General features: G+C 38.0%; 1 protein-coding gene across 1 annotated transcript in view; it reads right to left on the bottom strand.

The window, feature by feature from the left end:
- Positions 1 to 17,103, bottom strand: part of GTF2F2 (general transcription factor IIF subunit 2) — a 138,279-nt gene that overhangs the window by 51,950 nt on the left and 69,226 nt on the right. Inside the window, exon 5 of the mRNA XM_004577465.2 lies at positions 8,929 to 9,010. Coding sequence (XP_004577522.1) covers positions 8,929 to 9,010 — 82 coding nt within the window. The remainder of the gene's footprint in view (positions 1 to 8,928; positions 9,011 to 17,103) is intronic.

Raw genomic sequence — 17,103 nt, 5'->3', positions numbered from 1 at the left:
AGAGGTACATTCACATCCGAGATAGCAAGGATTTACATTAACGAATGTGGATTTTCTGGCAGATGGCAAGTGAAATCTTTTTTAAACAGAATTGATAAATTACCACTTTTTTTGGCAGATTAAAAATAAAAAATACTTTGGAAAAGAGCACCTCTTCTAATTAGTGCAATGGCATGAACCATACGGGCTAAGCAGTCTAGGCAGTGATGGTCCTTGGGTCTGTCCTAAGAGGATTTGCCATTTCTGGGGGTCACCTTCAGCAGGCAGTTATACATCCTCAGAACAGATCTTCCCCACATGCAGCTAGGCCAGATCTGCCCATTTGGCCCAGGAAGCAGAGATGGTTGTCCTGGTGACAAATCCCCACAGCAAACTAAAACAACTACTCAATTTTGTGTTTGGGATCAACCTAGAAATGGCACAATTTCAATGACATCTCTTCATTTTCCACAGGGAAGAATATGCCAAGTCAAATACCTTGAACAGGCAATCTAATGGCAATATATCATTTACAGTAGTAAAGGGTTTAAAATCGTATGCCTGATTTGACTTATGCAATTCATTTTTTAAACATATTTAACTGGGAGGCGAGAATCGATCAGAACAGGATAAAAAAGTAGATGCCTAAAGACAGACACTGCTTAAGGGGAAAGCGCAAAAAAACAATGCCCAGATAAAAAAGATAAACTTTCCATCCTTCACAGTTAGCCCTCAGAGTTTCAACTGTGACTGAACAAAGAGGAACTGTGTAATGAGGTATTTTTATCATGAGGCTTTGTAGAAACACCACCACATGCCAATACTGTTTCCCAGAACTTAATGATCGGAATCTTCAACACAGTTCTAACTCTCTTTCCCCAACCCCCTTCTCTCCAGGACTTAATCACTGGAATCTTAAACACCGCTGTGTCTCTCTCTTTCTCACTCTCCTAGAAAGGATTTTAAAAGTTTTCACCATAAGGACCCATCAAAATGTTTAAGGAGAAGATCTGTTTACCCCCAACTGTAGGCATCATCACATGGCACCCTACAAAACTGCACAATTTTTCCATGTTAAATGAAAAGTTTTACAGCAGCTAAATGCATTTTCAAGAGAGCACTGATTCTGTAGATTTCATTAATCAACACAAAACTGACTCTTTAAAATGTGGATCTGTTGTCAGTTATTCTAGAAAGCTCATGGAACACGAAGCTGTTGGAACAAGGATGAACGAGACGCCCGCATTCCCTGGTCTCAAGGAGCTCACAACCGTAAAGATTTCAAAAGCAGTAAAAGTACAATGAAAACCAAAAGGTGGTTAGTGGTCTATCACAAATGTGTGCAGCAGGAGCTTGGAGAGACAGTGCTTTCTTCTATGGTGAGAAATGGCTGGCTGATTTGAGCTGAGCCTTACAGGACGAATAAGGGCTCTGTGACCAGAAAGCAAACAAAGAGCGTGGTGGAGGGGGACACTTGAGACAGAATGAAAAGGACTGGGGTTTGAGAGTGCACCTGTGAATCGGCATACTGGTAACTGCAGAGTAAGAGGAGGCTACAACCCAGAGGAACTTCCTGTTCTCTGCCCTTTACACATTTCTGATTGTTTAAAAAGACCTACAGGCCACCCTTTCAAAAAGAAATCACAAATTTGAGTGTCTCAAGAGAGACAACACCTAAGAGACACATGAAAGAGGGCAGAAGACAAGGGGGATTCAAGGACAAAAATGTTCAGGGTGAGACAGTGCTCAGGTACTGAAAATTCTCTTTCATAACTCGAAGTGAAAATATCAAAGGGCCTGAAAAGAGAAAATTATATAAATAAAACCTTTGTTCGTTATCTGAGTATGTTAGTGCATTATTTCTTTAAAAAACATTTTCTTTCTTAAAATATTTGCTTATTTTGAAAAGCACAGTTACAGGAGAAGAAAGAGAGAGATTTTCCATCCAGGGGTTCACTCCCCATGTGGCCACAACAACTAGGGTTGGTCCAGGCTGAGGCCAAGAGCTACATCCAGGTCCTCCACAAAGGTGCAGGGGTTCAAACAACTGGGCCATCCTCCCTGCTTTACCCAGGCCATTTGCAGGGAGCTGGACTGGAGGTAGAACAGCCAGGATAGGATGGTGTTGTTGCAGATGGTGGTTTTATTACTATGCCACAAAACTGCTGCATTAATTAATGTCTACAATCCTTGTTTTACCATAATACTTAATCTTTAGAAACAGCTTGCAACTCAGGAGCTCCATGTTTACCTTCTTTGTTCCCTATGGAATCTCTCTTGTACTAAGTACATGAAAACATCTAGCCTACCTTTCTGTGCTATTTTAATTCTATCTCACCGGTACTTAGAAACATATATTGCAGCTGTTTATAATACATTTTGGACTGTACATTACATTTAAAAATTTTTTAGTTATTTTATTTGAAATAAAATAGAGACAGAGAGACAGAGACAGACCTGTGTGGAAGATAGATTTATTTTTTGGTTCACTCTCCAAATGCCATCACCAGCCAGGGCTATGTCAGGCAGAAAGCAGAAGATGGTAACTTAACCTAAGTCTCTCACATAGGTAGCAGAGGCTCAAGCCCAACTTGAGCCACCATCCCAGTTGTATGGCTGTAGAAGGCTGGACTGACAATAGAGGAGCCAGGCACTTGAGATCAGTCACTCCAATATATTTGGGTATCTCAGGCAGCAACTTAATAGAGGCAACCAATACCCACCCCTGGGACTGCATTTTGCTCTTTTCACGTAATCCTTCACACATTAAAAAAAACTTAACTAGAAGGTACACTGACAAGGAGATGCTCCCACACAGATACCACACAGCGAGGGAACAGGAGAATTACCTGTCTACTGGGAGAGGGAAAGAGAGACTGCCCATCCACTGCTAACACCCCAGTGCCCACAAGAGCCATTTTCCTACCTGAATGCAGGGAACTGAAGTAAATCCTTCCCAGGTGTAAATTTCTTTTACCAGGAGAAACAGATGGGGTTGGGAAAATCTCCAGAAGACTTTCAGGATAATTCTCACTCCGGTGCTGTGGTAAGATTGATTATGAACACGGGACTACATATTTCATGTTTGGCACCCTAGAAATAAACCGTCTTATTCCACTTCATTCTTGACAATGTACCTAGGTAAATCTCATTAAGTCATGTCACACACATAAGGAGACAAAGGCAAGAAGGAGTACGCACTTTGCTCCAGATCACACAGGGAGTGCTGGAGAAGCCAGTCTTTGAATCCCAGCAGACTTCTGAGCCCCATTTCCTAACTACCTGATCCTACTTGATTTTTTCTTTTCTTTTTTCCCTGATCCTATTTTCAGGGCACTGTGTTAGATGGACAATTGCTTTCTAATAGAAGTCCAGACTCCATAATGGAGTGACAAAATGGTTCCTCCTCAAGGGAAGTCATCAAGAATACAACTGGCCCTGCTGAATGCTGTTTATTCCTACGATACTTTTCTGGTGTGACAGGTTTTGCTCAGCAGCTCATGACTGAGTCTCTAGCACCCATTCCACCCATCCCCTGCTGAGCAGCAGCCACCTGCTTTGGCTGTGACTAACACCTGCTTTCTGGGATTGGTGCTAAGGGTTGAACGTGCCATTTGGACATTGCCATAGGAGCACTCTAACCAGTCCATGTAATCTCCTCTTCACAGACTCAGCGGTTTATGGATAGTTTTGGACCCCAAGCTGGCCCACTGAAGGAAGTGAAGATTCTGTTTAACCAGAAGTTGAAGGCAAGATCATTTAACACCCAAGGCTCCATATACACAAAGAAGGAAAAGGCTTGGTAATGCTGAGGATAGTCAAGCTGGAGACAGATGGACTCAAGAAGTCAGAGGGGTGGCTAAAGCTCATGGCAACACTGGGTTTGATTACCTGAACCAAACAATCTCTTAAGAATACACCAGTTTGCAATGGGGATTTTTTTTTTTTACAATTGTAAATGAAAACACAAATGGATTCAAATATGCTAACAATTAACCTCAACATCAACCACAAACTATTTTCAAGTAAGATGTTAAGTTTCTTTGGGCAAGAATCACATTGCCCACAAAGCAAATAAAGATCTAGTGATATTGGGTTTCTTTTCCTCAAATTTTAGAGCAAGATAATCTAAGATATCTGTAACCAGACAGCAACACAAAAATTGCAGGCAGGATAGCAGGGAACGCCCCCTCCAGCCAGGAAGAATGTGAGCCACAACTTGTTCCTACTGTATGGGATCTTGGAAACCAAGTCTGAAAAGGAGGCTCAGATTTTGTTGTCTCCCACTTTTCACATGTTCCCATGTGGGGAATGGGTTTTCTTAGGACTTTGGAAGAAAACTCAGAGGCTCAAAGAAAAAATTTTGAAACAAGTATTTTTAGAGGAGTTGGTGACATAAATAGGCAGAAGTTAAAAAGCCTTGTATTTTCTACCTGCTGTGTCTTTCCTGCAGGAAAGCATGTCAAGATGAGTGTCACATCTATGTCCTCTTATTTTTAGAAAAGAAGTATAATACAAATTATAAATAGAGTGGCCATACAATTTACAGTTCAAAGACCAAGAAAATCTTCAAGAGGCTGAAATAAAAGTTATACTTAATAGAACTCAAATCATTAAAATGAGTACATAAGAGATGGCCGCATATGAAATATTTTACCAAATCAAAATAAACTTTTCACTAATAAAATATTCAGATCAGCCCAAATTAATGGTTGGTTGGTAAAGAAAGGAACAGAAATAGGGGCACCATTTTGCTTCTCTATATTTAGAATTAGCTGGTTACAATTTTAAGACTGGAAAACAAAGACTGGCTAGTTGAATTCTTACAGGATATTTTTATGACAGGATGTGCCAAAAGAAAATGATAAGGTCCAGTGTTGTGGTACTGTAGTTTAAGTGGCCACCTGTGACACCAGCATCCCACGTGAGCAATGGTGTGAGTCCCAGCTGCTCCAGTCAAATAAAATTTTTAAAAGCAAAACAAACAAAAAAATTATAATATAATCATTTTTTCTTGGCCTAAATTTTATGGATTACTGTGTTTACTTATTTCCTGGGCTTACTGTAATATTACTATGTATATAATTTCCATCTTTATCTAAATTAATGACAGAATCTCATGAAATTTCATTTGATTAATATATAACTCTTATAACATTTGGTTAATTTAATAGCTGAGAGCTATTACAGGAATTTATTTACTAAAATTAAATTCCCACTGGAATAAGGCTAATTTTCCTTAAAGAAAGTTATTCATAACTATTAAATATTCTTTGTAATATAGCCATTTATGTTGCTAAGAGTATAGTTAAGCAGCTATTTGCTAAAAATGTTTATCTGATAAAAAGGCTTTCTCTTCTGGCTCTTTGTAAATAGAGAAACTATTCATTTCTTTATATTTTGAAAATCTTATTTTAGGAAATGTTTCTACATCTTGTAAACAACTTTCTCCTTTTCAGAGCAAAATGTGTATATGGATACATGTGTATACATGTAAGAGTGTATGTATGAAACTGACAAAACAAGTCTAGGTTTCAACTATAGTTCTGAGTTAAAGAAATTAAGAATCTGAATGACTTTCATGTTTCAGTACAAACCTTTGCTATTTTTGTCCATTTCAATCCAATAACTACTTTTGAATGTTTATTATTCATTTATACTGTACTAAATATTGGGAATACAAGAAATGAGGATAAATCAAAGCAGAAAAAAACCCACTGTTACTGACATTCATAATTTTAAACAAAACAAAACAAAACCAAGGTGCAGTTTTGTACTTCCTGAGCAGTAGGCAGCATAAACATCTACACAGCCCAAGAAAAGAATAGGTAATGAGTCAGAAGGTAAGTGGGGTGATTTTCCTTTCTCCCTCCCTCCCTCTTTCATTCTTCCTTCCTTCCTTCTTTTTTTTTTTTTTTTTTTAGATTTATTCAGAAGACAGAGTTTCAGAGAGAGGAGGGAGAGACAGAGGGGCAGGTTTTCATCTGCTGATTCACTGTGCAGGTGGCTGCCATGGCCAAGGCTGGGCCAGGCTGAAGCCAGCAGCTAGGCGCTGCTCTGAGGCTTTCTCTTGAGCTGATTTTAAAAGGTCTGAAGGATCTTGGCAGAAGCAGGTAAGACACCTCAGGTAGAGGATGTATATATAAACAATAAAGGCATAAGACAGAAAAGAGACCATCTCAGGTGGGAGAAAACTTGTAATGATAAATTATATATGGGAAAGAACTGAAAATGAAGCCAGCAAACTAGGTAAGAAACCACATTAAAAAAACATATGTAAATGTCATTCAGAGTGGGAAGATAGAAGGCGATCCCGCAGAAAAATTTTGAGTGCATGTGTAAAACATCTAGGTACAGCATATTTCAAGTACTGATTTGCCAAATCTTTTCTGCTTTAACATCACCTTCACCTGGAAATCTGCCTGTTTTACACCAAATAACACCATCACTTTTCTATTCCTCTCCTATTTTGTCACAAAGAAAATTCTTTAGATAATCCTATGTTTATACCTATGTGTCAATTAAATAAATAGAACACATTATACACACAAAAACAAAATAAAACAAAAAAACTCTGATCTCCTGGGAGCTTAAAATGTGGCAGGGAGAAGTTGACAATAAATTAGGAAGACGCTAAATATGCTATGAATAAAGTATAAGTAAAGTATGTAGGCCAATCAACAAAAATGTCATGTAAGGTGAGTCCTGAAAGAGGGGAACCATGCACTTACCTAGAAAAGGCTGTGCCAGACAGAAGAGAACAAGCCACGTCAGAGGAGACGGAAGCACTGTGGATTATTAGGACACTGGTGTGGTCCAATGGGAGGGAAGGGGAGACGATGGAGACAGGGCACAGGAGGTGGCATGATCATAGACTCCTGTAGACCCTACAGTGACTTGAATTTTATTCTGAATAACCAGGAAACACTGCAAGTGACATGTGAACAAAGGAATGGCAGGAGCTAATACGGTTTTAAGAGAACTGCTCTGGACACTGTGTTATGAAGAAACTGCACTGAGATAAAAATGGAAGCAGAACTGTCAGATTAAGAGATTACTGCAGTAATCTCAGTGAGAAATGATGGTAGCTTATGCGGGCAGTGAGAAATGGCCAAACTAGAGATTTGTGATATTCTGACTATACAACCAACAAGATTTTGACACATTTGATGCTGGGTGTGAGAGGCACTAAGATGGAACTCAGATTTTTGGACTAAGAAAATGAAAAGACGGCACTGGTGTTAAAAGAAACGAGAGATTACTCGTAGAGCAGGATTGTAAAGAAAGATCTAGAATTCAGTTTCTGCCATATTTGAAATGTTTACTGGAACTTCAAGCAGGCTCTTGTACACCTAGTGTTTAAGTTTGGAGTTCAAAATAGTTCCAAGTTACAGCTTCTGCCATACCCTTAAAATTTTTGTATTCCAGATACCTAGGAGTTCATGTAGGTTCCCGAAGACTTCCCATGTCTATATATCTGTCTCTTTACATTGAATGTTCATACACTCTGTCATTTTCGCTTGCTCAAAAAAAAAAAAGTCTGCCTTTAAGACTTAGGTTGTCTATCTTCTATTTCATGAAACTTAAATGATCATTACTTCCTAAATTTCCCTCATTCTTTCCCAAAACTTGTACCATACTAAAAGAGTTAAGCAATTTTTTTTAGTAAGAAAAAAAAGCAGTCATTTTATAGAAACAGCAGGTGATTTGTCTGATCTCATCATCAGAACTCTTTAGAAATCCTTTAAAGAAAATTAAAACCATAGAAAAAGATCTTGGCAACCAGCTTGGTGCATTTTTCAATATCAAGAGTTATTTGAAGAAGATAAATCTTTTTGAATTATATAATAAACTTTATGCATACTAAAACCCAGAAAGATCTTTTCTGCCAGCTTTTAAAAGCTGTTTTTTTGTTATAAATTTTTTTTTGCATTTTTATTGTTATCCTTTTACTTGCCCTGGGGAGGCATTTAAATTACAAGAATTATTGGACAAGGATGCCGGTCTCTAGGTGTCATTCCTAAGAGATGGAGTCTAATATAATTGAGAAAAGGTAAAAATGGGAGATGTCATGAAATGTAGATGTAATGTAGTTCAACCAGCCGCTTGCACAGACAGGAGTTCTGATTCGGGGGAGGCTGCTGCTGGCACCACAGCAGTGTGCTCTCAACCCCCAGTCTGGGTGGCCACCGTCTGCTAGAATGGTTGCTCCACGAAGACAGAGGTTATTTTCTGTTCTGCTCACAGTAATGAGAAATAGTAATTTCTCTAGCTGCTAAAAAGCCCCTAGAGGATATTGAGTACTGAAAGAAGGAACAAACTTAAAATGCTAAATCACACCAGGCTGAGATATATTAAATCTAAGCTATGAAACAGGTTTAATGTATTGCTTTGGAGTCATAAAAGTTGGGGCAGCAGGAATTTACAATCATCATCACTGAATAGTAATCAATTATAAAACGCCAACTGCATATAAAAGTTGCTAAGGGGCAGGAAGAGATGGCATCCTGAAGCAAGATCTCTACCAAAACACACACCTTCATGAAAGTTTCATGTAGATCAAGAAAAAAGGATAATACCTTAGCAACCATACTTGTTTTATAAAGTGTAGTATTTTGATTACACAGTAACTATGGGAAAATTACAGCTTTTGAAAATAAAATAGCACATAGATCTTATTATATCTTTGGAGAATCAAGATTCAGAGAGACAACTAAAAAACAGTTTAAAAACAGATTCCAGGATATATTAACAGTGTAACTTAAAATACCTTCAACAGTCAAGGTATTTAAAGTACCAAAGAAATCTTACTTGGTACTAAAACCATACAACCTTTGAGGCAAACAATCTCACCAATGCCCACAGTAAACAGGAAAAATTTAAAATATGCATGTCAATTTGGAAAGCGAACTATCAGGTAATCACTTTGAAAGTACAGAAAACACCAACCTCTTTAATCTCATATAGTTCTCACTGGCAGCAGGGCGGCATTCAGCTCTTTGGACCACGATTCCTTCCAAAGACAGCTTATCTTGAATGAAAAGGAAAAAAATAACAATTACGTTCAGAGACAACATTTATCATCTTCAAGGCAGAATTTTGACACACTAACAACATGATAACTGAATATGAATCCTGTAGCAGCAGCAAACCATACACACAAATCAACTTTTAAAGGAAAAAAAGGTCATCTTTTTCATGCTCTCACAGAAGCAATAGCCAACACCACTGACACCTCAACTGGTTCAGCTTATACAATTAGGAAACTCAAGCCATTTGATTGCTGATATTCTGGAGGACACAAACAGAACATCTGTTTAACGCAAGAGTTACTTAAGAATGTTAACCAAAGATTTAGCAGAAATATACCCAAGAAGACTTTAACAGTTCTCCATTCCAACCAGGTACTTACTTTATCCTCTCAACAAATAAGGGCACTTAGGGGGATATTTCCTACAGGAAATTATGAGGGATATACCTTACGGATGGTCTAAATGGTTGATATGGCTTATAAACATGGCTTGAACTTTATGGAATGTGGGTTGAAAAATGAAGTTTACATTTTAAATTTTCTGTATTTTAATTCCATTTGACATAAACATTTTTTTTTAAAGATTTACTAATTTTTATTGAAAAGTCAGATATACAGAGAGGAGGAGAGACAGATGGGGATTACTCCCCAAGCAGCCGCAAAGGCCAGTGCTGTGCCGATCCGAAGCCAGGAGCCAGGAACTTCCTCCAGGTCTCCCACGCTGGTGCAGGATCTCAAGGCTTTGGGCCGTCCTCGACTGCTTTCCCAGGCCACAGGCAGGGAGCTGGATGGGAAGTGGAGCTGCCAGGATTATAACCCACGCCCATATGAGATCCCGATGCGTTCAAGGCAAAGATTTTAACCACTACGCTATCAAGCTGGGCCCTTCTTGACTTTTTTCTACAAATCTAGGAATATTCCAAATCATAACTGCTAATTATAAAGATACTGGGTATATTCAGTATTTACAGGACCCCTCAAGACAATCTCATACACAGGCTTCCAGGTAGCTAGCAAAAGCAGCATGTCTATTTTATACCAAAATATACCAGGAAGGAAATAACAAAAAATCATAATAATTTTTATGTCATATTTTTATGTCTGTCATATTCAAATTTAGAAAGTTAAACATACTTCTCATTAGTGGATTTAATAAGATTATAACTTAAATTGTTCTTAAAGCGAAAATGTATCTTGTATTCAAATTTTTCCTTTTACTAGCACTATAAATTATCATAAAAATTCTTCCATCATTATACCAATGGCAAGAATTGGCAAATTTTGAGGCATGGCGTCTTAAGTGCACAAGGAATATAAACTAACTTTTTTTGAAAAAAGAAATGCAGATGACTATTCCTGAATATAATTCAGTCACATATACAGTCTGCTTCCCTTCTCTCCTCTCAAATAAATAAAGCCGGGGTGGGAGTTGAGCCCGGCAATTCAGTTGCCTGCAGCTCACACCACAGTTCCTGATTCAACACTCAGCTCATGCGCAGACTCCAGCTTCCTGCCAATGCAGACCCTAGGATGTGGGGTGATAGGTCAAGTAACTGGATTTCCGCCACCCACATACTGGGGACTCGGACTTCAATTCTGGCTCCTGGCACAGGCCTCAGCCTAACCCCAATCTTTGGGTCATTACCAAGTAATTGAAAAAAAAAAAAAAACTATTAATTTACTTGTGATACAGTCCTCAGGCATGATTCACACGCTCTTTTTTAAAATCTTGAAATGCTTCCTAAAGCCACACAGAAACACATTCTCATACACTTCACCTTAAACCAGACTTCTTCAAAATATTGCTTACAATCTTAAATTTAAGATATTAGGTATCAAATTTTATTTTAAAAAACCCACTTGCACACTCTAGATGTTAATTATAGATATTATTCACTTACTTATGAATCCTTACTTAAAATATTTGCTGGCCCCACCTGAAAGAGCATAATCACTTTACACTCATTTCTATTTTCATCCAGTTATTAAATTTATTTACTGAGTGGCCATCTTGTAAGAAATTACTCAAGGGAGCACTAGAAACAATCAGGATAAAGGCAACATGGCTCCTGCCCTCAAGAAGTAGAGTTAAGTGCAGCCATTCTAAAATGCCACACATCATCTATGGCAAATATTTTTTTTTTTTCATTTTTCGGCGGCAAATATTCAAGGCATACAAAATAAATTGGGATCTGATTTTTTTTTAAAGAAAAGTTCGGAAAACACCTAAAGAATTTTTGTTCAATTTTTAGCTATCAAAATCTACCACAGTAGAAATTAAAACTAAAAAGCATTCAGAGAATGAGCATGAAAAATGTTTAATGTGATTATGAAAATAATATTGCTCTCAAAGAATTCTGAAAAATGTCTCCGTGAATCCTAAGCCAATTGGTTCCCAGGCAACATTTTGAGAGGTGCTGGTTCAGCTGCATGCTATGAATCATTTTAATACAACAGAAGCATTTACAATATAGCTCTACTAAACTCTTAAGACTCACCAGGGCTTTCAGTTCCCCAACACCAAGCGTAGGGACAGATGCCAAAAGTCAATCAAAGAATACTGGGTAGAGGGTTAGTCTCAGATACTCCCACATACTTCTGCTCACAGTATACTGGAATCTGTTTATGCTAGTTTCCATGATTATGGGATCTGATTACATAACATACTAGCCCACCACATTATCAGTACTACGAAGGGGTAAGCTTTGTTAATCAGTTGCAAGAAAAACAAAACAAAACAAAACAAAACAAAAACCTGTCAAATTAGGTGTGGGTGGGATAATCAGAGACTGAAACAGAAGCATGAAGGACCTGAATTTATACTGTGTTCCAGTGTCTTAAGTTCCTGCTCCTTTTTGAAGTAACCAAAACTGAAAATCTAAATTACAGGTTTCATTTTTTGAAGAAAAACAAACAAAACCAAAAAACAAAACAAAAAAACCAAAAAACACATGGCCAATCAGCACTCCGTGCTCAAAGGCCTTGCACATGCAATCAGTTGGTAAATGTACTTTTATAATTCCTTTTTTTAAAACATATTTTTATTGCATTTCATTTTTTTAAATTAATTACATTGCATTATGTGATACATTTTTTATGCACTGGGATTCCCCCCTACCCTCCCCACACCCTCCCCCCACGGCGGATTGCTCCACCTTGTTGCATTTCCATAGTTCAAATTCAGTTGACATTCTTTCATTGGAGGTATTTACCAATCATAAAGTCCAGCATCTTATTGTCCTGGTAAGTTCAATGGCTTCTTGGTGGGACCATCTCTGGTCTGAAGGTAGAGCCGGCAGAGTATCATCCCAATCAATTAAAAGCCCCAACATAATATTTCCAACCATTTACAACATTGTGGCATTAATTGACATGGTATTGATTAACCAATATGTTAATAGGAAAATGCAGGTTCTCAACCACAACCTGTGACTTCTTCATAGACATTTCAATTTTGGTTTATATTCAACCGTGTTCTATACACCTTAAAATGGCTTAGATTGCTATTCAGCTGTCTCATGCCTATTTTACTTTTAGTCTGTTTTTCAGGTGGTGTAACGCTATAATTCTAACAGGATATATGTCAACAGTTTAGGTGAGCATGTTTAGGAGGGGTGTGCAGAGAAATCTTCCATATCCCAGTGAGGAGTAACTAATCTTTGTGTCCCACCCAGTGAGTTATAAGTGCATCCCCGCTGACCGTTTCCTGTCTGTTTCTAAGCTTTCCTTGTTGTTCTCTGTCTATCTATTCTAGTTTTGTTTGTTTGTTTGTTATGAGGGGTTTCTGGAGCGCTCCTGATGGTTATTACGAAAGGGGGTGGGGACCCAAAATTGGAAGCAGACAAGGACCAGAGAAAGCTCCCCTCCCTAGTCCTGAAGGAAGTTTACTGTTCTGTTTCTGCGGACCGCTCAGGGATCCTGGTTGTTGTTCCAATGAGACAGACAGAACCACATATTGAGATTCAAAAAATAATTTCCTATCTTTTAATTTAACTGACTACTGGTCCTTTCATTTGGGTTAAGGCATTCTATGGCAGAAACTGGAATGTGTTAAGGTTATAAAATACGGAGAACAAAGCAGGCAGAGACAGACTATTCACAGCCCAAAGAAGAGTTCCGAAAGAGAAGCCAAGCATATGTCCAAACTTGAAAACATGTAAGATTTCACTGGGAAGAAGGTCGGAAAGAAAGGTGCGAAAGGTGGAGGCTGTTGGTATGTGCCAATGCTGCTTCTCATGGTCTTCTGGACCTGGAATTTTCAACTAAGGGACTCAAATCACATGGCTGTACCAGTGCTCCGAAAAAAAAGCTACATAAGCACATCCTACTGAAGGCCTCACACGGGCTCAGTTCCTACTTTTGTTTGGGCTTGGACATTTGTTCAATTCTTAGATTCTGGGACATATTCTAGAATCCTTTCTAAATTTTCCCATGGTCACCTTCCCTGTTTGTCCAGCTTGGTCTGCTAACTAAATTTCTGCTCCTTGAAACCAAAAGAACAAGTATGTACAAACACCATTGGTAATGTTATCTTTTTTTAAAATGTACACCCTGTCATTTAGTTTCTGAAAAATTTAAAGATCAGGTTACATAAAATATGTCTTATAAAAAGAATGGAAGGCTTCCAGTTATGTTTCTGTTATGAATTAGCACTGTTACTTTGGAGAAGTAAATTCTGGGCCACGGTGTCTATATAATGCAATTACTGGAACCTCGGAGATCTTTTCTACTTATATTTAACTAGAAAAACATTGGCTTTCCTGATCAGTTGAAGACATTTTATTATTTCAGTGGAGTTTGTTTGGTTTGCTCTAGTATATACTAAAGGACTCAGATGTAATTAAATTTTAATTGAGTGAAAATGTTTCTTTCAAGCCACTGCAAAAACCAAAACTGCCCAAGAAGTGACAAAGGTTAACGTGTTGCCTCCAGGCTGAATCTTTCTCCTCTGCTTTTGAACTTAAGATATTCTCGTTTGGGACAACTGAAAAGGCTGACTAGCATTTTTTTTTTTACAAGTCAAGGAAATTCTTAGTTTGAACAAGTAGTGACTAAGGAGAAGGGTGCTTATTAGCATTGGCATGTAAACAATGAGATCAGGTATGTGTGGAAGTCACAGACATCAGGAGGTTAGAGGCATTCAATTCCGCATAAATCATTCTGGATCCAGCTGAATGTCGGCAAGAGCTCATCCAGCTCCAGTGAAGACACAGACCAAGAAGGCTGGTAACCAAGACACTGGAGAGATCCTCAAGACTCAAGTTACTGCCCTGATTCTTCCTTACATCACACCTGTGCCTACACTCACTGGAAAAAGACAGAAGTAATATTCTCTAAGAGCAAGTACATTTGAAAGGTAAACCATTTTTAATATTTCATAGTTGTTTGCTTTCTTTTCATGCAACATAATTTCTTCACATTTTTTTTTAATTATTGTTACCCTGTGATTCTCAGATGAGGCCTATGGTAAGTCACTTGGCATTTTAAGCAATGAGGTAAACTTCCTACCCCTGTATTATTATAAGTTGATCTGTACTCAGCTATGCAAATTATTGTTTGCATCTCTATTTAATCTTCAAGAATTTTAGGAATAAACAATAATGAACAAATTTTAAGAAAACTAACCTATTGGAGGAATCCACCATGGTGGGAGGGCTTGGGGAGGGGTGGGGAGAACCCAAGTATCTATGTAACTGTGTCACATAATACAATGTAATTACTGAAGTTAAATAATAAATAATTAAAAAAAAATAGCCAAATAAAAAAGGTTTTATATAAAAAAAAAAAAAAAAAAAGAAAACTAACCTACAAGGTTAGCACTTGATTATCTTACAGGTAATGAATAAGCAATCACATATTATGTGCTTTTTCCATGAACTTTTTTGAAGGTCTCTCATATGTTCAGTGTGACAGATGTTCCCAATTTTGAACCCAATATTGAAACTATAATTTGAGAGCTGCAATTTAGGATTTAGAAAACATATCAACTCATCCACTCTGGAATGGCAGTAGAGGGGAAGGAAGGTACTTTCTTGTGGTGCAATGCTAACAAAAGTCACTGTGCAAAAAAAAAAAAAAAAAAAAAAAAAAACCCAAAAAAACAGTGACCCAGGAATAGAAAGTAAAGTGGCTAGCTAAGGTACAAAGTGGAAACTTTTTTTTCAAGATTTATTTAATTTTATTTGAAATGCAGATTTATGGAGACAGAGTGAGAGACAGAGAGACCTTCCATCTACAAAGCTTGGAGCTGCGCAGGTTCCCAGGAGCCTGGAGCCTCTTCTGGGTCTTCCACGTGGGTACGGGACCCACAGACGTGGGCTTTCTTTTGCTGCTTTTCCAGATACATAAGCAGGGAGCTGAATCACAAGTGGAACAGCCAGGACTCAAGCTGTTGCCCATCTGGGATGCTCTTATTCTTTTTACTGTGCATAATTAGTTATAGTAGTAGTAGTAGCTTATTTATTTATGGTTTTTCAAGTACTCTGAAATTAAAGACCCCCACAATAAAAGGGTAGAGGTCAATCACCATTCTTCAACACATTCATTTCCTTAATATGATGCTTCGACTCTGTTTTACCATCCATCATGTGGAACTTAAATACACACAACACTGACTGGACCCACTCCCAAAGATTCTGTGTTTACTCTGCTGTGGGAGCATTTTTATAACCCCTACAGATCATTTTAACTCTTTCTTTATCTCCCTCCACTTCCTATCACCTATACACAAACACGTCTTCCTTTCCTCTCTTCCCATAAATTTAATTTTCTCATAATATGAGGGGGATAATTCATAGGGCTGCCTAAATATTTCATTAACTCAAAGATGACATCAATCGTACTATTCACAATTATTTAATGTACCACTAAGAAAGATAAAATACTATTAAACTTTAATAAGTCAATCATTTAAAGATAGACTTCAATATCAGAAACAAGTATGCAAAATGCACAGGTCCTGGCGTGATGTCTCAGTGGGTAAATTCTCGCCTTGCACATGGCATGACTCCATATGGGTGCCAGTTCGGGTCCTGGCTGCTCCACTTCCCACCCAGCTCCCTGCCTGTGGCTTGGGAATGCAGTAGAGGATGGTTCAAGGCCTTGGGACCCTACCCCTGTGTGGGAGACCCACCAGAAGCTCCTGGCTCCTGATCAGCTCAACTCCAGTTGTTGCAGCACTTGAGGAGTGAACCAAGAAGAAGATCTTTTTCCCTGTAAATCTGCCTTTACAATGAAAATAAACAAATCTATACCTATTTTTTTTAAAGAAAAAATGTAAAATACATTAGAGTTTCTAACCCTAAGTTAAAACTCCTTTACTCGATGAATAAGAAAGTACACTTGCTCCCGTAAGCCACAAAGCTTTTCCATCTCTCCAGGTCCTTTTCTCTCTCCTTTACATAAACCAGCCCTGAGAGACACAGAGGGTGTGAAGACAGTGACAGGAGGTTCAATGGGAAGGTTCAGCGTTTAGGAGAAAAGAGCCTCCCTGGTCAATGACTTCATAGTATTATCGTCTTGTCAGTCCCTCATCTTGAGACTGTAAATAATGGGTATTAACCTAAAATACCTTCTTTCCAGAGATGGTAAAATTTCAATTTGCTAAACAGCACTATAGAAATGAGTTCTGCGCAACATTATAATTTCAATGTTCATTTGAAATGGCACACAGAAGTGCTTTGCTCATCGGGTTACAATGAAAATTTCCAGTGAATAATTAAGCATAGGCTAGTTTATATGATTTTTTAAACAACTTAATGTATGACTTCTGCTTACAAAATTATAAAACAGGTCTCCGTGAAACACTGTTTCAAAGTACATTCAAAATAGGAACTAACAGAATTTGTAAATTGTCAAGTTTACCCATGTAGTGAAAAGGAAAGAAATGTGGAATGGAATTTTATCTGAGCTTCTTGGCTAGTCTGTCATTTGTGTTTGATTCTTTTCTATATTCCTCAAATGAGGCTTAAATTGGCTTATGCAGCCAAGGTTCTTGAGTTTCTTTGAACATTCAGTTCAACATCTCAATACATTGACGGAGCATTCATCAGAGTGGAATCAAATAGTCACATGGTTTTTATCCACAAGCTCAG

This window comes from Ochotona princeps, chromosome 12 (assembly GCF_030435755.1).
Source record: "Ochotona princeps isolate mOchPri1 chromosome 12, mOchPri1.hap1, whole genome shotgun sequence".
In the NCBI taxonomy this organism is placed as follows: Eukaryota; Metazoa; Chordata; class Mammalia; order Lagomorpha; family Ochotonidae; genus Ochotona; species Ochotona princeps.
The sequence above is the reverse complement of the archived record's forward strand: the minus strand, read 5'-3'. Positions and strand labels throughout refer to the sequence as shown.